This window comes from Solea solea, chromosome 15, assembly GCF_958295425.1.
Source record: "Solea solea chromosome 15, fSolSol10.1, whole genome shotgun sequence".
NCBI classification, from domain to species: Eukaryota; Metazoa; Chordata; class Actinopteri; order Pleuronectiformes; family Soleidae; genus Solea; species Solea solea.
The window spans coordinates 19,556,747-19,582,037 of NC_081148.1; the positions used below are offsets into that span (position 1 = coordinate 19,556,747).

The 25,291-nt window shown below is 42.0% G+C and overlaps 1 protein-coding gene across 2 annotated transcripts in view; it reads left to right on the forward strand.

The window, feature by feature from the left end:
* tet1 (tet methylcytosine dioxygenase 1) overlaps window positions 1–24,038 on the forward strand; it is a 35,444-nt gene extending 11,406 nt beyond the window's left edge. The window contains exons 1-11 of one of the 2 annotated variants that reach the window (XM_058651274.1): window positions 9,268–9,347; window positions 13,396–15,619; window positions 16,659–16,749; window positions 18,009–18,102; window positions 18,592–18,800; window positions 18,878–19,028; window positions 19,556–19,645; window positions 19,724–19,861; window positions 20,027–20,203; window positions 20,693–20,837; window positions 20,933–24,038. In XM_058651274.1, coding sequence (XP_058507257.1) covers window positions 13,441–15,619; window positions 16,659–16,749; window positions 18,009–18,102; window positions 18,592–18,800; window positions 18,878–19,028; window positions 19,556–19,645; window positions 19,724–19,861; window positions 20,027–20,203; window positions 20,693–20,837; window positions 20,933–21,978 — 4,320 coding nt within the window. In that variant the 5' untranslated portion in view covers window positions 9,268–9,347; window positions 13,396–13,440 and the 3' untranslated portion in view covers window positions 21,979–24,038. Of the gene's footprint in view, window positions 1–9,267; window positions 9,348–13,395; window positions 15,620–16,658; window positions 16,750–18,008; window positions 18,103–18,591; window positions 18,801–18,877; window positions 19,029–19,555; window positions 19,646–19,723; window positions 19,862–20,026; window positions 20,204–20,692; window positions 20,838–20,932 lie in introns of those variants that run through there. The other variant, XM_058651273.1, reaches the window with a different exon arrangement.
* The last annotated feature ends 1,253 nt before the right edge of the window (window positions 24,039–25,291 follow it).

Below are 25,291 nucleotides of genomic sequence, written 5' to 3' on the forward strand. Positions count from 1 at the left end.
ACTTATTTTAGCAGAGCCCTCTACACATCGGAGCAGATGCATGACGCATACTGTGCCATACAACTGAAGCTTTACATCCAAGCAGAGACGGTCATTTAATGACATGGGACTCCACTCACTCTGTTTTTTTTATTCTTTAAAGCAGTGTTTCCCAAACTTCTTAACCCTTTAACACCTAAGCCTCAAAATGTCCATCTGGACTTTTTTTTTGTGCTTATTTTAAACCAGAAAATGATCTTTTGCCCATTTTTCCACAATAACCAATATCTGGTATTTATTTACAACACTGCATGTTAAAATAGTGTATGAACAATTTAAAGTGAAGAAAAAACACTAGTTGTACATGAACACCAGATTTTGCGTGTTAAATTTGAAATTAAAAACAGTTTAAAACATAAATAACACTTGTTTGAGTTTTTGTCTCAATGTCCAAAAACAGGCCAAAAAATCTAAACTAAAGTATGTACAGGTATTTTTTTCCCCCCAACTCTTTTCTCTCTGGTGAGTAATACTGAAATAACAGTAATGCTCACATGTTGGCTTTGACTTGCAACTTCTCAGTTTTCAGAAACCATTGGAATTTTACTGATAACACAAACCGTTGCATAGTTACGGTAATGCAAAGGGCAACTTGTCATCCTCGATACGCGCGGCATTAAAGGGTTCAATTAATTTATTTTTTAAATGACAAACCTATCCATTTTAACCATGTAAATCATGACAAAAGAGCTAATGTATGCATAATATAACATTTCTGACCATTCTTATTGCCATTTCTGTTGCACCTAATATTATTGTGATTAGTTAAACCAGACATTTCCAAAGGATACGTTTGATTAATGAATCACAACATTATATGTATGTATGCATGAAATTTATTTGGCAACCCCCCAAAAGAAAGGTCTCCTGTGAGTCATCTGTTTATGGATCCTGACCCATTTCTGAGAATCACTGCTTTAAATAGTCATTCAAACACACGGCAATTGGAAGGTTTTAGTCTCTGTAATGTTTACAACTCAGCAGATCATGTATTTGTAAAAAAAAAACAAAAAAAACTTATATAACTTAAAAGTTAAACTGCTCCCTTGTTCCCGTTGCGTCTTTGACTTTGGGCCGTGTTCTGTCGTGAGGCTTTTAAGTCCCTGAATAAGCTTTGAAGTTGTGCCACTTGGTTTCTCTGGGTGAAAAGAAATCCTCACTTTGCCCTCTAAAAGAAATGCCACTCAAATCGCAGCAAGGGCACACAATGGCCCCCTTCTGGAGAAGGAGAGTTTATTCATGCATCAACCTGGCTTGTCTAATTTAGAATATTGATTATTCACTCGAGGAGCTTAAAAACTCACACCTTCTCGCTCCCTCCTGCTTAATATGAAAGAATCTTTACCCCTAGAATGGCGTCCAACAGGGCTGTGTGTCTGTGTGTGTGTGTGTGTGTGTGTGTGTGTGTGTGTGTGTCTGTATTTATTACCAGTTGTCCTCATGGAGACCAAAAACTAGTCCTAATGAGTTAGATCCTCACTTCTGAAGAACTGGTTAAGTTAAGGGCTAAGATTTAAATTAGGTTAACAGTCAGATATTAACTGGTTATGGTTAAATTCAGAGATTACTTTTAATTTAGGCTGTCCAAACCTGAGCCAATCCAGTATCTACATTAGTCTGATGCTGGATATATGTATATTGGAAAAAGAAAACAAGTAAAATCCATAATGATGGGTAACTTGACACCATTGTTGTCATGTGACCAGAGGGCATCTGCCATGCTGCAGCGATCATGTCTGTTATGTGGACTTATTCAAAGCTTAAAGAAGAAAAACTGAGTCATGTTGTGGTGATTTATGTCTCCTTATATGGGAGTAGAACATTTGTTGGAGCTTTAGGTCTGTTATGGTTGTGGCCATGTGGCAAATGCATCCACACAACTGTGTTATTAACAGCTTACGCCAAGCTTTCGTGCTGATATTCATGTCAGACATGAAGAAGTGGTATTGAGCCATCCCTCAGGAGTATACAGATGCTGTCATATGGCAAACATGCTGACTCAGCGCGTTAAAATTCTGTCTCTCATGTTACAACTCAGTGGCTTCAAGGAAACACGGTTCTCACAAAAGAAGAATAAAGAAGAGTGACAGAGAGTGGGCTTGTTTAAGTTTACTGTTTTAATTCGTTTCTCACAAAAGTCATTCATTGTTGAATTCATCAACTGGTGATAGCAAAGTGTTACTTCTTACCAGATATCAGTAAAAACAGGACAGAAAATCGTCAACGGAGTCGATCCTTCAGTCGTCGTCTACTGCTTTATCGTCCGTGTGAGGGTCGCAGCGCCGTTGGAGCCAAAGGTTTAGGGTGAGGGTTAGCGCTCTCACATTCACACCTACAGTCAATTTAGAGTGGCCGATTAACCTGTGCATGTTTTTGGAGGAAATCGGGAGTCCCACGCACACACGGGGAGACAAACTCCATACAGTAAGGCAACATTGTGCTCCCATTAATCAACAGATTCACACAGAAAAATATGTGAAAACAAGCAGGTATAAGATTAACTCTCCTGCCTGGATTTATTTTTGATTTTATGGCTGTGGAATTGTCAAAAACATGTTCAATGAGTGAGTGCTTCTGCCCCTTTTCCCAAGAGAACTTTCACTTTCCATATCTGGCAGTTATTCAACCGTTTAGGAATAACGGTACTGAGAAGCTGACGTCACAAACGTGTGACACGCTGGTGAATCTCGTCTGTGATTGGGCAGTTGTTCCGCAGAAGTCCTGAGGGCTCCCTTAATGACAAGTTCAAAGTTCTATTTTTCTGCTTTCCGGTATCCGTTCATCCATCCCTCTTCTACAGCCGTGCAGGGTGCTGTGCCAATCTCAGCTGACATAGGGCGAAAGGCGGGGTACAACCTGGACAGATCGATATCTACATAGATATCGCAAATGGTCTAGGAGTTACGTTAATGAGAAGACAGGAGGGTAACAAAAGGGTTAAAGAGACACTTTGTCCATGCGTCAGGCGTTTAAGGTCATCCCTCCTCCCCCTGGATGGACTAGGGGTTTAAGACCAGGTTTGACCTCCTATCCTCTCACGCTGACCAACCATTGCCAGCCCTTAAATTGAGTCCATGTGGGTTTAGGGTGTGGTGTTGAATGGTGCACACGTTTCCTTCCAAGAGTGGGACTGTAGCACGTTACATAACGCAGTCTGTGTTTATCTGTGTGAAATGGAATTTCAAATGTGAATCCCCCTGCGTCCTTAAAATAGCCTCACCAATGGTTTCCACACTGTCCATACAGGAAGTGTGAAAGCTACACACATGCATTTCTACTTGTGAGTGATTGCATGACAAGGGAGAGAGAATGTGGGAGAAAGTGCAGAACACTCGTGTGGAGACGTTTAGTTGAGGTCTTGAGTTCCACAGATGTTCTCTTGGAAAATGGAGTTTTGTGTGTGATATGTAAGCAGCCTCTAAAATCTGCTGAGTGTGAGCTGTGGCGATGAACAGACTTTTATGGTTATGAGGTTCTTTTGAAAGATGTTTATTTCTCATACGTCTGATTTCTCATGATCCAAATGCAAGTGTGGGAGTAAGTGTACGTGTTAGTTGACCCTTTTCTTTGATTTCTCAGATTGTCCCTGAGGTGGTTCATGCATGGCCTGGATTTGTTGTATTGGGTCAGGTTCTAGCACTGGATCACATTTTCCCCTTTCCCGTTACGACTCACTACAGTACCTCCAACAAGAGCCCAAATAATGAAGACTTTTTAAGGCTGAAACCAATTTTATTTTCTTAATTGCAGCTTTATACCAGAGAGATACACTGAGCGACCACAACATTAAAACAGTTTTCAAATGTTATAGTAGGGCTGCTCGATTATGGAAAATATAATAATCACAATATAGGTCAATTATTTCAAACAATTACTTATTGACTTAAACTTGAAATTAATAGAATTTATTGAAAAAGGACATTTACCATAAAATAACTTTAAATCATTGTCTATTGTATATATCTTTACTCACGCTGCGTTTTAACTGCACGCCATAATCTATTTTTCCCGGATGACAAGTGGGACAGGAAGTCAGACACGTTACAACTTTAAAAGTGTTATTTTCAGAATAAAAGCCCCCGTTTTGTAATAATCGTTTTGTTTTGATTATTTTTAGTTTTTGTAATCATTTGGGGCCATAATAGAGTTATGCTAGAGGGTTCCTTTATGGTTAGCCTTTGTTGCACATGCAGTCGTCAGTGAGAAAGTTTTTTAAGTCACAGAATGTATATTATATTTCTTTTTAATGCTAGAGGAAGAAAACAATTGAACTTTTGTTATTTGTGACTTTCACAAACAAACTTAAATGAGTTCAGAAGCTCAAGTCCCCGTGTAGTTTGACGTCAGAGTTATTTCAGTTCCACGCAGTCAGAAGTGAGAGTAAGTGGCCTGAAAATTTGAGGCAGATTCAAAATAGTCACAACTATGTCTACTCACCCAGAGCACCCTCTCGTGGACAAAACTTCACAGTGGCTTTTCGTGACACATGTTTTGTTGCCGTTCACGAGCCAAAAAATGTGCCAATGCTGATTTGCCTGCAATCGGTGGTGGCACAAACACAAACACACACAAACACACACCTTTAACTGACTCTGACTGGTGAGGAGGTGAAAAACAAACAGGGTTTTCAACTCCCGCCAACTCCAGAGATGTGTAGCTTTTCCAATGCAAATGAGACCATTTTAACATCGGCAGTAAAGACACTCGCTGGCAACATGTCTTGCTTGGCACAGCTTCATCATCGGAGCAGGTCTCCAGTGGGTCAGCCTCCAGATGTGTCAGAGAGACAGTTTATGGCCGTGGTGAAAAAAAAGCCGGCTTTCTTTACCTAGCTTGCATCCCCGTGAACTGTAGCCTAGGGTGATTAATGACCAGACTACTTATTTCCAACAAGAGCTGAGAAGCTTGTTAAAGGGAAAAAAAAACATATGGGACCCTTTAAGAGTAAAATAAGGGTCTGGTGAAATATTGTTTGTAGTTGTGGATACTTTGGGTAACAGCCTGACAGACATTGCTCTCTATACTTTTATTTCATTATGTTCTGTAGTGTAGTTTTGTGACAGTGAAGTAAAGATTTTGGTGCAATTGGTCCCAGATAATCAACACTTACGGCAAAGATCTGTTTGTTTAAATGAAGCCAGAGGTTAAAACCACACATTAAATAATTAAATGCGAAGTTTATGTAGTTGTATTACATGGTAACTGCATAATGGCTTCACCATGCAGCACATGACAGCAGTTGATAGGCAGGTGGGTGTGTATCATACACAGGTTTGTTTGATCGTTTGGGCTGTGTAACCAGTTTAACCATAAACGTCTCCATAAACGTCAGACCTGCTAGACAACCTGTGACCTTGCCACATTCACAAAAGGGGGAGAAATAGAGAGAGATCACCAATAACTGCCACAATCTAAAAACAGTCATGACACTACTTTGGTAAGCATGACATTTTGGATTGATCCGTTGTCATTTTAAACCAGGTAATACGTTTATGTTGACACATTTAAATGACATTCTTTTATAGTGTGACTCTTGTAAAAGCTAAAGGCTGAAAAATAAATGAGCACTAAAGTTTTCCTTGTCTGAATAGGGTCGATCTGGGACCTCAAAATGGTTCTCAAGCTGTACTACGTGTACCACCAGTGCTACGCGGGCTTCCTCTCATGGCACTTGTGCAGGAAAATCAGAAAAACTGTTCTGCTGTATATATACTGTATATACCAGCCTGTGTGATCGAAGTGAAGCTGAGGAATTTTGACCAGAGTGCGTCGAAAATGAATCAAATAACAGATAAACATTGTAATAAATGAAATGATAATAATAACTAGAGACACTCTCGCTCCATCTTAATCTAATCTCACTATACCAGTGTGTGAAGTATATTGCGAATGTGTGAGATGATGATATATGTGAGAAAGAGGAGGATGATGAGAAAGCAAATGTTCTTATTGATATAAATCTGCCGTAGCTGACTTTACTCGGTCCATTTACACCGCTGTATTTTAACTTAGGTGAAAGTGCTGTTACTTTTACCTAAAACGTTTTAGAACCCCTGCTCTAGGACTCACTGCACTCACAACATGTTTGTATTTTAAGTGCATTGAAATATTCACAATAAACTGTGTATAAGATAATGGTGCTGTCACTGATTTAGAAAGATATAACATCTATATACAGTATGTATGTCAGAAATTGAAATTATTCCAATTTCTTCTATTATTCCCAGGTCAAAACATGGCAGCGGGAACTGTCGAGCATGTGCAGAGTTGATTTGATTAGGTTGAACGTATACATACAGGAGTAATTCAACTCCCAGTAGCATCATCTGGCTGCTTTTAGAAATTCAATTCAGTGCAATATCACATGTGTATATGTGTTTTTGCTTTTAGTCGAACTAATGCAATGATTTTAGTTCTTCTCTAACGTCCCATAAACACGACAGTCAGGCTTTGTTCCAAGGCACATGCTGTATCAATGAAGCCACACCATACAGGAGTTTGCCTGTGATAAGCAATAACAATCTAAACTGACCAACTGACTGTTGAATTGCAGTGTGATAAAAAAACAAAAACACAACAAAAAAACAGCCTAGTAGCTAAAAGAGACCCAGAATATAAAACTTAAATACATATTCAGTGTTCAAAACACTGTGGTTAGTTTAGTTTCACTCTCATTGAGCTCAGGACTACTTTTAAATTCTAGTAAAAATACTCTCATGAACAGATTTTTCAGATTTTCATGTGCCTCGCTGCTAAATCCATTATACGACGGGCGTCCTCCAGGGTGACCTGCTCGTATGTTTGTTTCATCCTGATATTTATTGCATTGCTGGACACGACGCAGCGGTAGTTTTCATTGTTGTGTCTGCTCCAAGCTTGCACGCTCTCTGCTTCCACAATCAAACACACACGACTGTGGTCGGGCGCTAGAGTGTTGCCGTCAGGCACTGGCTCGGGCCGCCTTCATGTTTTCATGTCCCGGCGTGACCCCGGTGTCTTGGCCACATGGCTGCTTTTAAAAGGGGCGAGTACTTTACTTTCACATAACCTTTCTCTCCTTGTTTGCGCTCTGTCTCTTTATTTTCTCTCTAAAACACAAGTTTTCCTCAGGGAAGCGTTTAGAAAGAGAAAAAAGAAGCTCTGGGGGTTGGATGAGGGAATGACAGGAAGGGCTGTTTGTTGAGAGAGACAGTGAGAGAAAGAGAAGTATGGATCTCGCTGTGACAGTCCTCCCTCCTGCGTGATCATGTGCGACTCACAGATGAAAGCTTTGCAAATGTTTAAAGGGCATAGTGTAGTGTAACCAACGTGCTTGTCTAATGGGATAGACCACACCACTTCCCTTTAATGTAACAGATCACATGCCTAAAAAGTGAAAGATTCATTTTAAAGAGAGGAAACTAGACAGTGTCAGTATCATGTGACTTTGGCTTGTGAAATAATGGTTAACCGGTCAGTTAGTTAATTGCTGTCTTTCCTTTCCTTTGCATGTCATTTGTATGGACCTTAAATTAATCATCAACTATTTTCGTACTCGATAAATTGGTGAGCAAGTGTTTTTTCAGTAATTAAAACAGGTTTTCAGGTTTCGTTGTTCCATATAACAAAGAAATCATTAAAACTGAATCATTTTGGTTTGTTGACAAAACAACATCATTATTTCCAGGTTTGGTAAACGCCGATCAGCGTTTTCCATCATTTTCTGGCATTTTACGTCAAAATGAGTACTTGATTAAACGAGAAAATAATTGACAGATTTACGGATTATGAACCTCAAAAGTCTCTTAACTACATCTTTGCCAAGTTACTTGTGTGTTTATACAAAGAAAACATGTTAATGATTTATTGACTGTTGTTTATTAACCTTTTAAAGTATTGTACTGTGAATTCTTAAGTACAAACAAACTGTAAACAAATGTCTGTCACATTCAATCCAGTGTTAAATTAGTTCACTCAGGGCTGATTAAGCCTATTAGTTTTACAACTGTTTAGATCTTCCCATGCTGTACACGGGAATCAATTCCTTTTGTGTCAAGGCAGTGAGACGACTTCAAACTGATTGAGATATGACTGAAAACACAAAGAAGCACCCACACATGTTCACTTGAAGGACAAAGCATCCATATAATATAATAACATTGTTTTTGTTTGCAACAGAGGGAGAATTTACCATCATCAATAACATCTCGTAATCTCAATTAATCTATTGAGGATTTATTGATTTCTTAATAGTTCTTTTTCTACAACAATGAACAGTTAATAATCTACAGAGTTGAAGCTGAAGTCTTGTTTGTTTGTTTGACCAACATTCTCAAACCCAAAGATGTGCATGTTACATAGATATAAAGTTGGTAAAATGACCTTGTGATAACCTGGTTATAATCTGTTTGTGACACATTTTTCTGCCTAGTTACTAATAATTTAATGGACTGAATGACTGATTTCATCAGTGGGGAAAGTAATTCAGTGTAAAACACCAGCAGCACAGTAAGAAGTGTTGCTGAGCTGCTTCGGGGGTTAATATCACAATAGCAAATGGATTTGTTTTCCTCTGATCCCGATCCAGCTCGTGTGCAGTATCCACTCCACATCTTGCCTCCTGTCCATGTGCATAGGGTTGGAGTAAAAAGCCCACATAGGGGATCCTTTGTTTAGGAGAGTCTAGGCATGGAAGATAATTTACAAGCCACTAAGGTCCTCACGCCATTGGCTGATGAGGCTCTGTCTGCATTTGTGAAAGGCATCCCGTATGTGTGTGTGTCTCAATGAGTGTGTGTATGCGTGTGTATGTGTGTGTGTGTGTGTGTGTGTGCAGTGAGCGTGTCTACGTCTGCTGTAGCAGCACTTTGCTACAGCGACTCACAGTCACCCCTAATCATGACACCCAGGAGCTTGCCCTGCACACGGCTACTGTAGCCTGCGTTGTCTTCTGAGGCTGAAGGAAACCAAAGCAAGATGGCCACCAGCACCTTTTAGGGATTATGCTGCTTGAACCAGAGGGGCTTCCTCTGAGGACAGAACGGTAAAGGCAGGCGGGGGCATTTAACCCGGGGTCTATTGTCTCGCTGCAGATGGGTCAGCGTCAATGCAGCTCATCTAGAGGTTATCATCTGAGGTCTGCCTCTCTCTCTCTCTCTTTCTCTCTCTCTCTCTCTGCCACCCCCGATTTGGCTGATTGGAGCACTTTACTTGGAAGCTGGTGTTGTTGTTCTTCTCACTGAATCACGGAGGACCTAGGTTTCTGTGTGTTTGGCTTGTCTTTTCCAGGTGGGATTAAAGGATGTGACAACAGTGTCATCAACAAAGAGGTCAGTCTCCACGGTAACAGACACCCCTCTTCTCCTGTCTTGTTGCATCTCCTTTTTAATTCGCTTCGTTTATATGAGGAGCCCCCTTGGTCCCCCTTTTCTTTCTTTCTTGCAGGCGTTTTTCTACACCTGCTGTTTTCTGTGGAGTGGAGTGCTTGTAAAACCTTGGTTAGTAACTTGTAATTTGGCAGGCTTTACTTGTTTGGCTGCAGTCGTAAATGTGTTATAATTGTGCAGCTGGTGGAGAAGATCCCTCTGTTGCCCTAATCTGTGGTTTAATAGTTGACTAAGCTCTGATTCGTGCTGCTGTACCATCTTAAGTTTATTCAGTTTATTGCCACTTCCGAGGCTTTCTCCGCCTCTGTTTGTCTTTGAGTGGAGTGTTTTCTGTGAGTCGACTACTGTACATTTCATTGACATCAGCGCATAAAGGAAACTCTCGCAATGAATGAAGGAAACGTGTTGAGAGAAACACAAAAAACCTGGACTCACAGGAAGGGTGATTTTCATTGTTTGGTGGTGAGGATTGTTGGAGTGAGCCGTGTGATTCCCACACTAACGGTGGCAGCTAAATGTTACTCGTGAATGTGCGACTCTCTCTCTCTCTCTCTCTCTCTCTCTCTCTCTGTGTCTCTTTTCTGTTGGAGTTGTTCTGCCGAAGTTTCTGCACACGCTGTGTGCGCGGACGTGTTTGTATTTACTGGAAATGTGAGTGTGTTTGTGTTAAGAATAGATGCTTACTACTTCAAACCTCCCAGGAGACTCATCTCTTGAGAGGGTTGTTAAGATTCAAGTGGCGGTCACGCTTGTGTTGCTAAGGTAGGTCTCTGACAATTAGCCACACTCTTTCTTTTTTTTTTAAGCGTTGACGGGCGCCACAGTTTGGCACGAGCATAAAAGTAGACAACTGTGTTTGCCTTTAAAACCACGCCGGGCAGTGTGAGTGGCTCGAGACACCCATGCATGCACAACACAAAGACACAAGCTCAGCTCTAACATATCGCAGACCTTGCTCTTTCTCTCTCTCTCTCTCTCTCTCTCCATGGATCTTGTGGATACCATTAGATTGACTGTAGATCAGGATCAGCCTCAGATCCTCATGAACACTTAAGTGCACAAATGGATTCACAGTCACACACATATTAAACCATATGAGAGACATGCATGTGCCTGGTGCAGAGCTGGAAGGCAGACAGCAGCCAGTGTTGCTTTGTCACTGAAAGCAGTTTATAATGATAGACATGCTGATCCCCCCAAACCCCCCCTCCCGGACCCCTGTCTTTCTCCCTTCTTTTTTCATGACGTCATCTGAACGTTGCAGTGGTCCTCGTCCCCATCTGTTGCATCAGTTGGGTGCTGCTGTGTGATGTGTTTACAGAAGAGGGATACAGTCCTTGAGAGTGCAGATCAGAGAGTGATTACATCAGTAGAAAGTCTTGGGAATAAATCAGAATCATCACATGAATGGCTTTATCGTGAACGAATAGTTCTGTTTTCATTGCACCAGCTTATCGTCAACATAAAGAAGCAAATCCCCCCCCCTTCATCTCTTTGATATGGTTTAAACAGCTTAAGGTAGCATGTTTTGCATTTGCCTGAATAACTGGCCAAGAACAGGCACAACATGGTGTCCTGTAAAAGTTTGAAACATTTTCAACTATCACAACCGTCACAACCGAAACACCTGGTACACAGGTTCAAGTAAATATACAAGAATTTCTATCTAAAGCTATGTTTTTTTAGGATTTTATTATTACTTTTCCTATGCTACTAAACCTCACTTTTCTCTCACTTTTGTTAGCACATTTGTAATCAAACACCGAATGATGCCTGGTTCACACATCAGCGTCTTGGTCGTGAACCACAGTGCAGGTCTAGAGTCAGGAGGTTAGCTCGGTATAAATCCTCTAAGACTTCAGTGCTGCCTTCGACACCTTTTACTGTCAAACTACAATTGAATGTCCTCTGCACTGGAAGACTACTTCAGCTCTCATTTTTCCATGCCTTCATCTCCACAAATGATGGGGAGTGTGGGACGTCACAGGCCCCAACTCTGTTTTCACTATGCACGCTTGAAGTTCAAACCCCCCTTTATCCCAGATGTCTCAGTCAACCATCATCCAGCTCTGCGTTGAGTTTCAGCAGCCGTGTGTGTGTGTGTGTGTGACTGTGAGGATTATTTTGTTTTGTAAAAAGCAGTAGAATTTAGTACGTCACAGTAAAACGTGTGGTAGGAGGTGTCACTCAGGTGTTCTTGCTCCCACTTTGCACTTCTTTGCCACTGCCTTTCATTGTACAGTGTGTCTCTGCTGGCATGTATTAATGATTGCTTTCTCGATAAAAAAAGTACTGTTTTTGTCACTGAGAATGATACTGTTCTGGTTATATATGGTATATCCGTGTAATTCAGTACGTGTCTCATGGAAAAAGGAGAGAACAAAGTTGAAGAGAGCACATGTAACTGATAAACGGGAGTGTTTTCTGTTTGGTTTGTGGGCTCATTGGAGTCTGGTTTATATTGGGATGCTGTCGCTGCTCTTGATCTGTCAGTCCACATCTCCCGCTGTAAAACGCATTAACTTTAATGGGTGTGTATATCATGTAAACAGTGATCAAGAATGTATCTTCAGCTCCCCTGCAGTCCCACGTGTTCATTAGAGGGAAAACAAGTTTCCTCTCCCACTCACCCACAAACACACAAACATACAGTGCACACAGCTTGCAGGAATGCATACATATCCTACAGGTCCTGCAGACAAGCTGAGATCGTTTTGTCGGCCGAGTCTTGGCACATGATGCAGTCTTTTTATCTTTCTGCACAAGCGACAGCTGTGGCCAGAGGCATCACATTTTCAGGTTGTCCATTTACCTACATATGGACATCTGTCTTCAACGCGATATCGCACAACACCTCGTCTTGAGAGAGTTGTTTTTTGGGGGGGGGGGTTTTTACACTTGGATCAGAAACAACCATTTGCGCTCAAGGATGAACTGAGAATATCAAGTTCATTTAAAACAAATGAATAAAAGAATAAAGTAATAACACATCATGGTCATGGTCTGTTATGTCATAGCAGTTTTAAACACCATAACCGAGGAACAGGGAGTGTTATTGAGACCATATTTACGTATTTTAGTCAGATACTGAATTAATTACTCACATTTTTGGTGCCCTCCTTGAAACAGTGGTGATTCTGCATAGTTTCATAGTGATGCAGGGTTGAAGATGTGAAACAGCCATGCTTTAGAGTTTGTATCTGAATACTTCTCCATTCGTAGGACATTGTGTTTGCTTCTATAACATGTAAATATAAGTATCCATAATGAAACTGCCCAAACTTTCTCCCCAAGTCAATTTTGTTGCATGCACTTACAATCATCCCTGATAATGTCACTGATTGGGAGCAATCAGTGTGTCGTGATGTCACAAGGACCTTTGGATGGTCGAGGCTGTGCTGGCAGAACGAATCCACATTCGCTGAAGGGTCCAGCAGTGCTGGCTCTGCACGGCTCTTGTCTGGATGAGAGCCCTGCTGCGTTAATCACTGAGGTATCTGTGCTAATGATCACATGTGCTCGCATGCAGGGAACACACCTACAAACCCTGCATAAAACACAACATGTGCATGCACGTTGCACAAATGCACCGAGTGACCCGGCGGCAGTGACGCAAGACTGAACTGTGTGTGACTCCTAATATTTACTCACACTCAGCAAACTGTGGCGTCTGTGACTCTCAACACTGCACAGCACAGGCAGGAATATAGTCCCTTTTGAAGCCTTGACCAACGTTGCACCGTTTTTATTTCATCTTTGCTCAGTTTAAGGATCGTTTTTTTTCTGCTAGATTTATAAAAAGCAGATCCCTTGTTTTCACATGTCATTATATTTTCCACAGCCTTGATAGTAGCTGCAGCAGATGCTCCAACCATGCTGGGATGCAATCTGTTGTGTGCCGTGACTGCTTAGAACAAGCTGAATCACTGTAGACTGCCAGGGCTTGTTGAGTCACCCTCTCTTTTTGTTTTTCTTTCTCTGCTCATCTCAGGTGGTTCCAGAAAGTGGGTCGTTAAATGGCAAAGGCAAGGCACAGATGGATGACACCCACATGGCAGCAGAGGAGGATGAGGGAGAGGAAGGCCACATACCTCATACACAACCTCCTCCCATCAACCACTCGCTCACCCACAAACTGGCCTTGGAACAAGTCGGACAGCCAGCACTTATTAAACGAGAAAGAGAGCTGGAGCTGACCAGCTTTGCACTTCACCAGCACGTGTGCTCTTCTATGACTTTACAGAATGGTTCTGTTGAGAACCTGTCAAAATCTAATGGTGCTAATATGACCACTGGGTCACACTCTGATCCAAAGCCTGTATTTAAAAGAACTGTAATGGCGTCAGAGCCTCAACGGACTGAAATAGCTGCAATTTCTAAGAGCTGTTTCCAAAAAAGACCCAATACTCCTCCAGGTGACAAATCAGTTCCACTAAAAAAGATCAAGCTGAACGAGCCATGGGTGTGGATCAGTGAGCAGGCCCCTGCACAGCGGAGGGATGAAGACGAGGTCTGCGAAGACCCGCTGTCCACACTGGCAGCTGTAGTGTGTCTTTCTGTCACGGAGAGGAAGGGACTGGAGGAGAAACTTTTCTGCTCACGTTCTTCCATTCTTTGCTCTGTCAAAACAGAGCCACCCGATTTGCACTTCATCAAAAAAGAGCCAGAGGACTTGCAGCATGACTCTTGTCAGAATAGCACTCCTGTCAAGACTCCCCAGCCTATAAAAAGTGAACATCCTCCAAATAACTTGCTGCCAAGCGTGCAGTCTTTAGCAGAGAGGAGAAATCTTAGTTTTGATCAGGCTATTGCTATTGAGGCCTTGACTCAGCTGGCAGCTATACCTGAAAAAACCCCAAGGTCCATTAAAGCTGAAATTAAATGTGATTATCCTATTTCTACTGTTGCACCCTTTTCAGCCTCCAGTACAAACACATCAACACCAGAAGCCAAACCAATTTCTGCTATTCACTACAACAAAGTCTCGGTCATAAGCTCAGCACTACACCAGACGTCAGTCATCCGCCCTCCAGTGGCCAGACAGGGGAATGTAATTCAGTTCCCTCTAGGGATGAACCCCAACAAACAGCTTTCTCTGCAGGATCTTTTAGAGGCCAGCTCTGATAGTGATAAAACACCCTGCAGGAGTACAGAGCAGGTAATTGGTTCTCATGTCATCAAGTCCGAATGCAGCTATAAAAATCCCATTGATATGAAGTTCAGTAAAGATTGTGAGCGGTTGTTTGGGGAGGACAGAGACAGACTTGGTAAAGCGAGGAGAAACAGAGATGAGGAGGAGGTGGCGGCTCAGCTGGCAGACCTCGCCTTCATCATCCAGTCACGAAACGGCCAGCAGTCAGAGAACAACCCTCCAAAAGGAACACCTGTGCCGGCCATTAGATACAATTACAACTCCCAGCTACTCCCCAGTCAGAAGAAGGAACCCATTAAAAAAACAAAAGCTACACCCCCCAAACCCAGAAAGAAGAAAAGTGATGGACAACAAGAGGGAGCCAGCCGCAGGACGCCGCTCTCAAAACGCACGCCAAATGGAGAGGTGCCCCACAGGGGCAGAGGCCAGAAGATTCCTCCACAGGGGAAATCAGGCCTCCACCATAGGAGAAACCTGTTTCTGCCTCAAGCTCAAATTGACCTGAAGAGATACTTGGCAGAGGCTCAGGAGGAAAGGAGGCAACTCATCCCTCACAGTAACACACAGACTCACAACTGCAGCTCTCTCCCGAGGATCAACCACACACCGTGGGCCCTCTCAAATGGTTCACTCCATCAACATAATCCATGCAACGGTCATGCTTTGGGACCAGAACGGGAGTGTGAAATGCATTTGCCATCTCAGGTAGTGCGGCCTTGTGCTGGGCTGCAGCACGGTGCTGATCCTAACCCCAGCCCAGCAAAAAACTCTTTTCACAGCCACACCGCGGGGCACCATGGCCTGGTTAATGGCTTCTCTGGGGCACGACACTCTCCTCCTCCAAGCCAGCAGAGCTACTACAAGCTGGAGAGGTCAGGACCTGTCACTGTCCTGTCCACATCGACTGATGGGGATCCGGAACACACTCCGGAGTCAACTCCATCCAAGAATAGCATCAACGGCTTCCTGGAGTCTCCGGGGAGTTTTCTGGATACTCCTATCAAGAACTTGCTCAATACACCTTCTAAAAAACTGTCTGATCTTCCATCCTGCCAATGCGTGGGTGAGTTGAAGTCCACATGTGTATCACATTAGTCTATTTCCCCCATAATGACAAAAGCCTGATTTGTAGCTGATTTATTGCGCTACGTAGTGCAATGTAATTGTAAGTTACCGTGTTCGTGTAGATGTCTCATCCACGACTGACTCACTTGGACAAAAACATACTCTCCCTGTTACTTTTATGCTTTTTTCAACCGATGCTGTGTCCACCTGTTTCTTATGCTCCGGTTGTTCTCTTCTGTATCTGCAAATCATGGTGATTAGCTGTAATCTAACTAAAATAGCTGCAAGCTGACAGCTTTGGAGACAACTAAAACCTTTCGCTGAAGCATTCATTGATTTGTCAAGTGACAATCATCAAAATTGCCGTGTGGTGGAATATAAATCAGGCTTAAATCTGTATTTATTTTTTTTTACCTTAGAGTGATATTTATTTTCTCTTTCTTTGTCTCTCTATGACGGGAACACATACAGCATTTTAGTGAGGACACTCAACAACATAAGGCCTAACTTCTGCCCCTCATAGTATTCTGCAGAGTGTGGTGTTTAACCTAAGCCTAACACTAAAACCAGGTGTTTCACCTTTTTTGTGAAGACCAGTGAAAATGTCCTTACATGGTCAAAATGTCCTCAGAAAGATAGATTTAAATCAAGATGATTCTCACACAGCCTACAACAAACAGGCACACACACACACACACACACACACACACACGTCCTAATTCAAAGGCCAAGTCAAGCAAAAGGTCTGCATTTCTCTGCCATATTTGGAGGAGGCTTTGCACCGCCTTGTTGACCCATTTTTATGTATTTTGGTCTTGAAATGCGGATTTCCGAGGTTATTACCCTTGAACCGACTCTAGCTACATGTACGATGAACATCACATTTACATGAATCCAATTTCTTTGTCAAGAATACATTATGATTACTTATGATTGTTTTTTCCCACAGTACAGTCAAACCCACTGTCTGTCTCTGTTTGGCCACTGTGTCTGTACAGCTGCTATGATCCAATTGATCTTTATGTTTCTCTCCACAGACCAATTCATTGAAAAGGAGGAAGGCCCTTACTATACTCACCTTGGTGCAGCGCCTACTGTCGCTGCAGTGAGGGAAATGATGGAGAACAGGTAGAGTTACTACGGCTACTCTGTTTACACTGTGCATGTATTATGTGGGTGTGTTTACTACCAAACACGAGAGCCTGCAGCCCAACCACAGGCACGGTGGAATGGGGCGGGTCACAGCCAGAGTGAGGAGTCTGTCATTAGAAGGAAGCATTGCTGAGCTAAGCTCAACACGTGCACACTCAGCTACACACATGGTCACACAACACACACGGCACGTTGAAACAGGAAACGCCTCGAGTCGAGACGAGGGGCCCATAAACCAAGATGACAGCGTGTTTAAAGCAACTTGAGGTCCATCTCAGACTGTCTGACAACCACTTTTAACTGGAAAAATTCACTTCTGCGGTTAATGGGTTTCTCGCCTGCCAATGTGAACAACTGTGCTGTGCATTTGTGTATGTTACCACTTACTAGTCTGTGTAACAGTTAAAAGAATTGTTTGCACAACACTTTATTACTCAATTCTCCTATAGGGACATTTAATAGTTTTTAAATGTTGTTTTCAGTGTTGTCAACATTTCGTATTACCTCACTCTTTTCCTATGAGCCTCCAAATGTGAGTGAATTTTGTCACATCCAGATGGTCGGCAATAAATAAAGTTGTCGGAGGGCACAAAACAGAAATAAAGCCAGTGTACTAGGATTCTACACAAGGTTGCAATAGCAGACCACACTGCAACTTTTACAACCAATACACTCAACCCCCTCCCATCAAAGCTCCACCTTTGAAACACACTGAGGCCGAGTAGAGGAGAGACTTTATTTGTTCATGCTCGAACAAATTACAGACTATTACTTAAATAAACATACAAGCACAGTTGACTGTCAACCACGTACCCATGTTCATATGCTGTTTGTAAAAGCATGAACGTTTCCTCGTTGCTGCTGTACGTACTGTCAGTTAATATCAAGTATTAGTGGAATTAATGCAATAGAGTATATTTATTAAAGGAATACTTCACCGATTTGCCTTTAGCTTTGCATTACTAGAATAGGGGTAGTATTTTTTTGAAAAATTGTGCTTCCCCACCTCAGTTTCCCCTGAGTCGACAAATGTCTTCATTCTTTTTTGTGTTACGTGCCCACCAGTGACACTTGTGGGCACGTAACAAAGAAAAGAATGAAGATACACAATCTTTCAAAAATACTACCTACCCAAGTATTCCTTTAAGTGTTGCCAGAAATGTTATGTTATATTTTCTGTGGTCAATGACACAAATGAATGTTTTGTCTCCTGTGTGTTGTGTGTGATGTCACAGATATGGTGCTAAAGGAAACGCGGTGAGGGTGGAAGTCGTTGTTTATACCGGGAAAGAAGGAAAGAGCTCCCAAGGGTGTCCAATAGCGAAATGGGTATGTTTCTTTTGTTCATGCCATAAATGTCCTCAATATGTTTTCTGCTTTTTTCTTATAGTATATTTGCTCATGAGCAGATGCTCAGGTTTAGATATATCATAGTCTGCACCTAAACATTATCATTTTTAAACTACAGTTTTTAAAATCTAATCTTGTGGTTTGTCGTCTACAATTTAGAGTTATTGTTTGTTGTTGTATTTGTTACATCTGTCATTTATCTGTTATAACCTACTCATCCTCTCATCAGAGCAGGACCAGACCCTTGAGAGTTCTAAATAGTTGCTGAAGACTTTCTCATTTGTATTGCAACACTTATTCATATTCATTTTTATTGTGTACAAGTACGTTCTTGCTTTTATTTTGTGGTGTTTTTATGTTTTGCTGTGACTACAGCACTTCTTGCAACAGGGTTTGCTTTGAAATGTGCTGAATTGGAAGTCAACGTTCACTGTTTGTATGTTCTGTATGTGCCCTGTCATGTGACAGGTGATCCGACGAGGCACCGAGGAGGAGAAGCTGCTGTGTTTGGTCCGTCAGAGACGAGGACACTTCTGTGACACCGCCGTGCTGGTGATTCTCATCCTGGCTTGGGAGGGAGTCCCTCGGCCAGTGGCGGACCACCTCTACAGGGACCTCACAGAGACACTTTTTAAATACGGCTCCCCCACCAGCCGCCGCTGCGCCCTCAACGAAGAGTGAGCGTCTCTTCTTTTGCCGTGCGCCAGCACCTCTTTGTTTGCTTTGTTACTTATCTCCCTCTTCTTCTCCACAGTCGTACTTGTGCATGCCAGGGTCTGCACCCAGACACGTGTGGAGCTTCGTTTTCCTTCGGCTGCTCTTGGAGTATGTATTTTAATGGGTGCAAATTCGCTCGCAGCAAAGTGCCCCGCAAGTTTCGACTGCTTGGAGACTACCCGGAGGAGGTGAGGAGGAGGGCGATCCTGGAGGAAATAGTCAAATACAGTCACTTGTGTTTTTTTTTTTTTTTTATTGGTATTAAAGAGATGGGAGAGGTTGTTTTGCATATAATCATATGTAGCTCCTAGTTATGCTGGGTTGTGAAGACCAAGATTAGTTTTTACTGTGGTGTAAGGCAAGTTCTGTTGCTGCTCTGCCTTTTATTTGCATTACCCAGTAGAGCTGTCCGCTATTAGGGAGCGGGCTTTCAGTCATTTGACTTTCTCCCTCTCCTTGTTATTCTTGTCTCACTAGTCAAAGAAAACTGTGCATTGTTAATGTATATATTTTTTCGTAAAAAATACTATTCTGGGGTGGGGGGATCACTATATATAGCCTTGCTTATAGTACCCCAATATTTCTATGCATCCTATCTTTAGGTTTTTGCCAACACACAGCCCTTATATGTGGTTGATCAAATCTGGGCAGAACAGTTTAGACAATTTACAAATAAACTGATTTTCACATGAAAACTCCGTCTTTTTTATTTCAGGAGAAGAGGTTAGAGAACAACCTACAGGGTCTTGCCACTGACCTCGCACCCCTCTACAAACAGCTGGCTCCTGATGCCTTCCAAAACCAGGTTTGTATGACATTAACTGCCACACAACTACGACTCTTACAAGAAAACTTTCCTTAAATCACGTCTCTTGGGTCGCAGGTGGAACATGGGGAGGAAGCGAGCGACTGCCGACTGGGAGTGAGGCAGGGACGCCCGTTTTCTGGGGTCACTGCCTGTGTGGATTTCTGTGCTCATGCTCACAAGGACACCCACAACATGAATAACGGCAGCACTGTGGTAAGCCAGCAGTGATAGAGACGCCATGTTGTCTACTTGTGGTCTAAAAGCAGCTCCAAACTATTTCAAAGGTCACCAGTTTTGTGTTCAGTGTCTGGGTTTATTGATTGAAAATGGCCCACTGTTTGGTCCAATGGCTTTCTTTTTGTTCGTGTCCCTCTGTAGGTTTGCACTTTAACCAAGGAAGATAACCGTGCGGTGCGTAACATACCTGAGGATGAACAGCTCCATGTTCTGCCACTTTACAAGATCTCAGAGAGGGATGAGTTTGGTCGGGTCGAGGGCCAGTGGGCCAAAATGCGAACTGGTGCCCTGCACGTTCTGTCTTCCTTTCCCCGAGAGGTGAGGGAACAGAAAAGCAGCTATTGCTTTGATGTTATGTTATCCTTTCTTTTTTCTTTTTTTTTCTACAAAAAAACATATAAACATGTTGTGCTGCAGTACATAACCTTTGATGATTGTATTGCTGCTGATGTTATTATTCTGCCTCTGTTGAGTCTTCATGAACTTAACAGACCTGACAGAAGGAGCGTTTGTATGTATACTCCAGCAGCAGGTCATCTCACTTTACTAGCGCCATTTCCTCCGTCTGTCTTGACACAAAATGAACACAAGATCTAACACTGCTATACTCGGAAAAACCAGACGCGGGACAGCGAAGAAAGCCGTGCTTCCTCTAAAATGTTATAAAAGTGCGCTAGAATGTGATCAACTGTATGACTAGTTTGTTCAGAACCAGCTGTTTATCACAGATTTTGACAATGGTTTTCTTTGTAACTGACAATTGTTTAATGTAAAAGTTATGCACTGCATTTTTTCTGTATGCATCAGGTGCGCCTGCTTGCGGAGCCAGTGAAATCAGCACGGAAGATAAGGCAAGAAGCTCGTTTGAAGGCCCAAGCAGAGAAACTCGGCAAGAAGCTGGGGCTGACTCCTGTCACTCCTGGAAAAGTGAATAGCGAAACCCCCCAAAAAGGTAGTAAATCCAAGCCCGGTCATGCTGTGTGTTATTTTTACACACGAGGTGAAAGAGAATAAACATTTTTGATGATAAATGTGTTTCATCCACAGAGCCACAGGGCTACTACAGCTCATACGGACTACCACCCAGACCTGCCAGCGTTGGAAGGTGCCTACCAGAGAGGAACCAGCACAGCACTTACAGCACCAACACCAGCAACTTCCCCACTCCAGGTGCAGGAGTCGCCCCACAGACGGAGGCCATCTCCCCGAACCACCCTGGCCTGCCTGGCCATCCGTTTGGACTGAATGGCTCAGGTCTCAGTTACAGGACAATGAGTGGCAATGTGAATGGTTATTCTTCAGCATCTGGCGATCAGAATGTCCAGTCAGAACATATACCTCCACATAATGCTCTTAGTGACTACCCTTCTACTCTTAAAACTGAGCCCAATGAGGTGCACTGCTCACCACTGCTCAGACCCTCCCCCAGTGGGAGTGCTCCTCCTCTCTCCTCCTACTCGCCAAGACCTACCTCGGAGGGCCTCTTCGGCAGGCTCAATGGACTCCACAGGGCTGCTGGAGATGTCGCAGCAGAGGTCAGGGGTTACGGCCTCCCTCCACTCTCATCTCTCCCTCTCCATCTACAAACTCCCCAAATAGATCCAGAAGAAATTAAGCAGGAGGAGGTGTGGTCAGACAGTGAGCACAACTTCCTGGACCCCAACATCGGCGGAGTCGCTGTGGCACCGTCACACGGCTCCATCCTCATTGAGTGTGCGCGGCGGGAGCTGCATGCGACCACGCCAATCCTCAAGCCAAACCGCAGCCACCCCACCCGAATCTCGCTGGTCTTCTACCAACACAAGTCTCTAAACGAGCCAGGCCACGGGATGGCGATGTGGGACGCCAAAATGGCCAAGAGGGAACAGGAGAGGGAGGAAGAGGCCGAGAGGTTAAGAATGGAGGAGAGTGCAGAGAAGAACGGCAATGGAGCTGGAGGGCTAGAGGGGGAGACAGGGGAGGAGGGAGAGGAGACAAGGAGGATTGTAAATGTCCCCACACGTCAAGGATGGACTCACCCGAGGGATGGTGTCATCACTGTCTCCCCTTATGCTCTTACTCAAGTGACAGGCCCCTACAATCGCTGGACTTAGTCAGCACACACAGAAAACTCTTACACCCTGTGCTTTTGCCTTACCTCAACCAACTTCAAACTGCTAACTTTGTGTTTTTACATTGTTTTTATTGTGCTCTTCTAATATCAGTTTGTTAACTTTGTCCGTCTTCTTCGCCCTCGGGGTGATGAAGAAGACCAAAGTTTGTTGGCTTTTTAACTGTGAGTTTGGGTGTTGGTTTTTTTGTTTTATATACAATGATGGTGCTCTGAAGCATTTTAAACTGGTTTTATATACATGACTAAGAACAAAAAAGATGTGATTATTTATTGTGATCATAACGATTTCTATTTAATTCCTGGTGTACGCCTGTTTACTGCAAGATTTCTATGGTAACCTGCTTTGTGTTGATGCTCAGAATTCACGTCTTTTTTTTATTTCACTTTTCCAATAGTTCTCATTTCAGCAGCTTCTACATTGGTGCCATGCTCACTGCAACCTTTGTTAGGCAAACGTATTACACCACAAAATGTAGAAAACAAGACTAATATTGTGCATATACAGATCGTCACACGTAGCATTGCGCTTTTTTTCTTCTGCTGCTGCTGGTGACAGAAATGTACGTCTTAGGTTTTGTCGTTTTTGTTTATTTTCTCGCTGTATGGATGGTTTGTCTTTTATTCACAGATATGTATGGCATATTAAGAAGCACTTTTTTTATTTTCCTACACTTAACTTGAAAAAGGTCCCGATCCATAGGCCTGAATATGTATGCACAGATAGAGATATATATATGACAGGTAAGCATGAACCCTTTATTTTTTACTGTTTATTTGGTTATAAAAGAAGCATATCTACATGTTAGGAAATTCAAAACTCAAAGTAAAAGTATAGTGAGGAATCTTAAAAATGCTGCAACAATAAGGTGCTTATTACTATTATTATTATTATGATTAGCACTTAACTCTTCTTCGCCATCTGGTAATGGAAATCATGTCTTTCAGAGAACTTCAAAAACTTACTGTACATTTTAATGGTGCTAATGAGACCTCTATTTCCTCCTTTTTTCAGAAACCACCAAGTGTCCGACATGTTAGCAGAATAGTGCCAGTTTTTTATATCTTTACATTTGAATGCAAAACGGTGTTAGCTAATCACATTATTCCTCCTTTTTTGCCTCTTCTGCTTCTGTTGGGAAACCACTCAAATATCAGATCCCACCTTTTTTTCCCGCCCTCAATTTGCTCAATAATGTTTTCAGGTGCTTTTGAAGACTTTATTTGCAGATTCACAGAAGACCCTTACTAAGAATTACGCTTAACACTGGTGGTATAACATTTCCTGTGAGATACTTCTGGTCTTTCGCACACTTTGACTTCCTCTTGGTGCTAATAGGACAAGAATCAAGGTGCATGCGTTCATGTAACTGGTTATATTCTGTGGTGCTAAACTCACCCACACACTGATGTATGATTCAGTGAGGCAGTACCATTTCTCTGCATGATCACTGGCAGACAACACACAGAGTTGGTATCTTGCCATTTATTATGACATTTTCCAGTATCAGTAAGAAAAAAGAAAAGAAAAAAAAAACTTTTATTGTGTAGATTTTCATCTGTAGTCCAAATGTCTTCCACATATAAAAAACCAGCCCTGCATCCGTTTTCAAATAAATCACATCAGACACATACAATGAAATGAATGTAAACAGTTTTTAAATGATTTGATTTCAGAGGGAACATTTTTTTGAACATCACACAAACTTGCAGGTTTAAATGTTTCCTCTCATTTCCTTCAGACTTTCAAGGTCTTTATATCAGCAAGGAACTAACAACTAGCACCAGCATTTAGAAAATCTGAAACTTTCAGTGGTAGAAAATGTGTAAATATATAGGTGAACCATATTGTTTTTACTGTTGCTGTTTTAATGGTGTTTTGACAATGGATGATCTTGCTTATTTTGAAACTGAAATACTGTATGTTACTGAAAGTATATCCAGTTTAGACTTGAGAAGAGACTTAATTTAGCATTCCTTCTGTGGATGGCTGATCTCTTTCGGGATTGTGAAATAAAAGTCATATTTATATTTTGGACCTGATCATGATTTCCTCTGCCCTGATTTGCTGTGCACGTTGTTTACATGCAGTGTATGTGTTTGATGAAGACGAAGAGCCATTCAGTTTAGTCCAGTAATATGTGAGAACTTTATTTTCTAACTGCTTAAACCAGAATTACTGCCATGAAGAGAGCAGATCTGCTTTTAATTAGACAAACCAAACACATTACTGGTTCATAGTTAATTTTACTTCTGAACATGCAACACTACACAGTGTATGACTCACTTCTTGGGAATTTTGGTTTAGTAATTTAGACTTTGCCCCCCTTGAGTGACCACAAGAGATGAATCACTTCTTGATTGTGTACAATTTCCCACCAAAACTAATAATGTGATGTGTGTTTTTTCGTAACATTGAGGAGGTTAGAAAATAATTTGCAAATGACTCATTTAAGCTTAACAGAGACAAGAGGGCACCAGTTTATCCAAATCTAAAAGAAAAAAATTATTTATTATAATTTCACAAGTCTCAAGCAGCTCCAGACTGATATGGATAATATTCAGTCAGTTTAGACTCATTGAATCAGCCACTATTTTTTTTTAAAAGAAACAGTTTTTCAGCTGTCTGTTCTGATAAATATTTCTGCGCTTTGTAGTTAAAGAAGAATTGTTAATATGCACTGGTCAAAGCTGAGTTTGATGCGTCAACCATCAGAGATGTCCCTGGACTTTCTTCCTCTTTCCATCTCCCCCAGCTCACCTGTTTCCTAATACCAATCACCTAAACAACAACTTAAAAGGGATACTTGATTGAAATTATCTTAGCAGAAAATGGCTTTGGTAGAAGTTGAAGTCACTTTTTATACTATTACTTAAGTAAAAGTCTTAAAAGTATATGACATTTACTGTACTTAAGTATGAAAAGTAATTTTCTGATATGAAATGGACTTACATTTTAGAAGTAGAAGTAGAAGTAGAAGTATTAAAAAAGCAAAGAGTAAGGATTGAGCCATGGTAGCTCAGTTGTAGGGCATGTTGTCGTTCAACTGGAAGGCTGTGGGTTCAATTCCTGGCTCTGCTATGATGGTGCAGATATCAATACTGTATATTCTATCAACCAATGAAATATTAAAACCACTTGCCATACAGCATGTGGGCTAACAGAGCCAGGAATCAAACCCACAACCTTCCCTAAATGGTATGACATGTTCCCTTCTCATTGGGGTGCAAGCACCTCTGCTTTGATCTTCAGCCACTAATAAGAAGAGCAAAACATTTAATGAATGTAATAAATG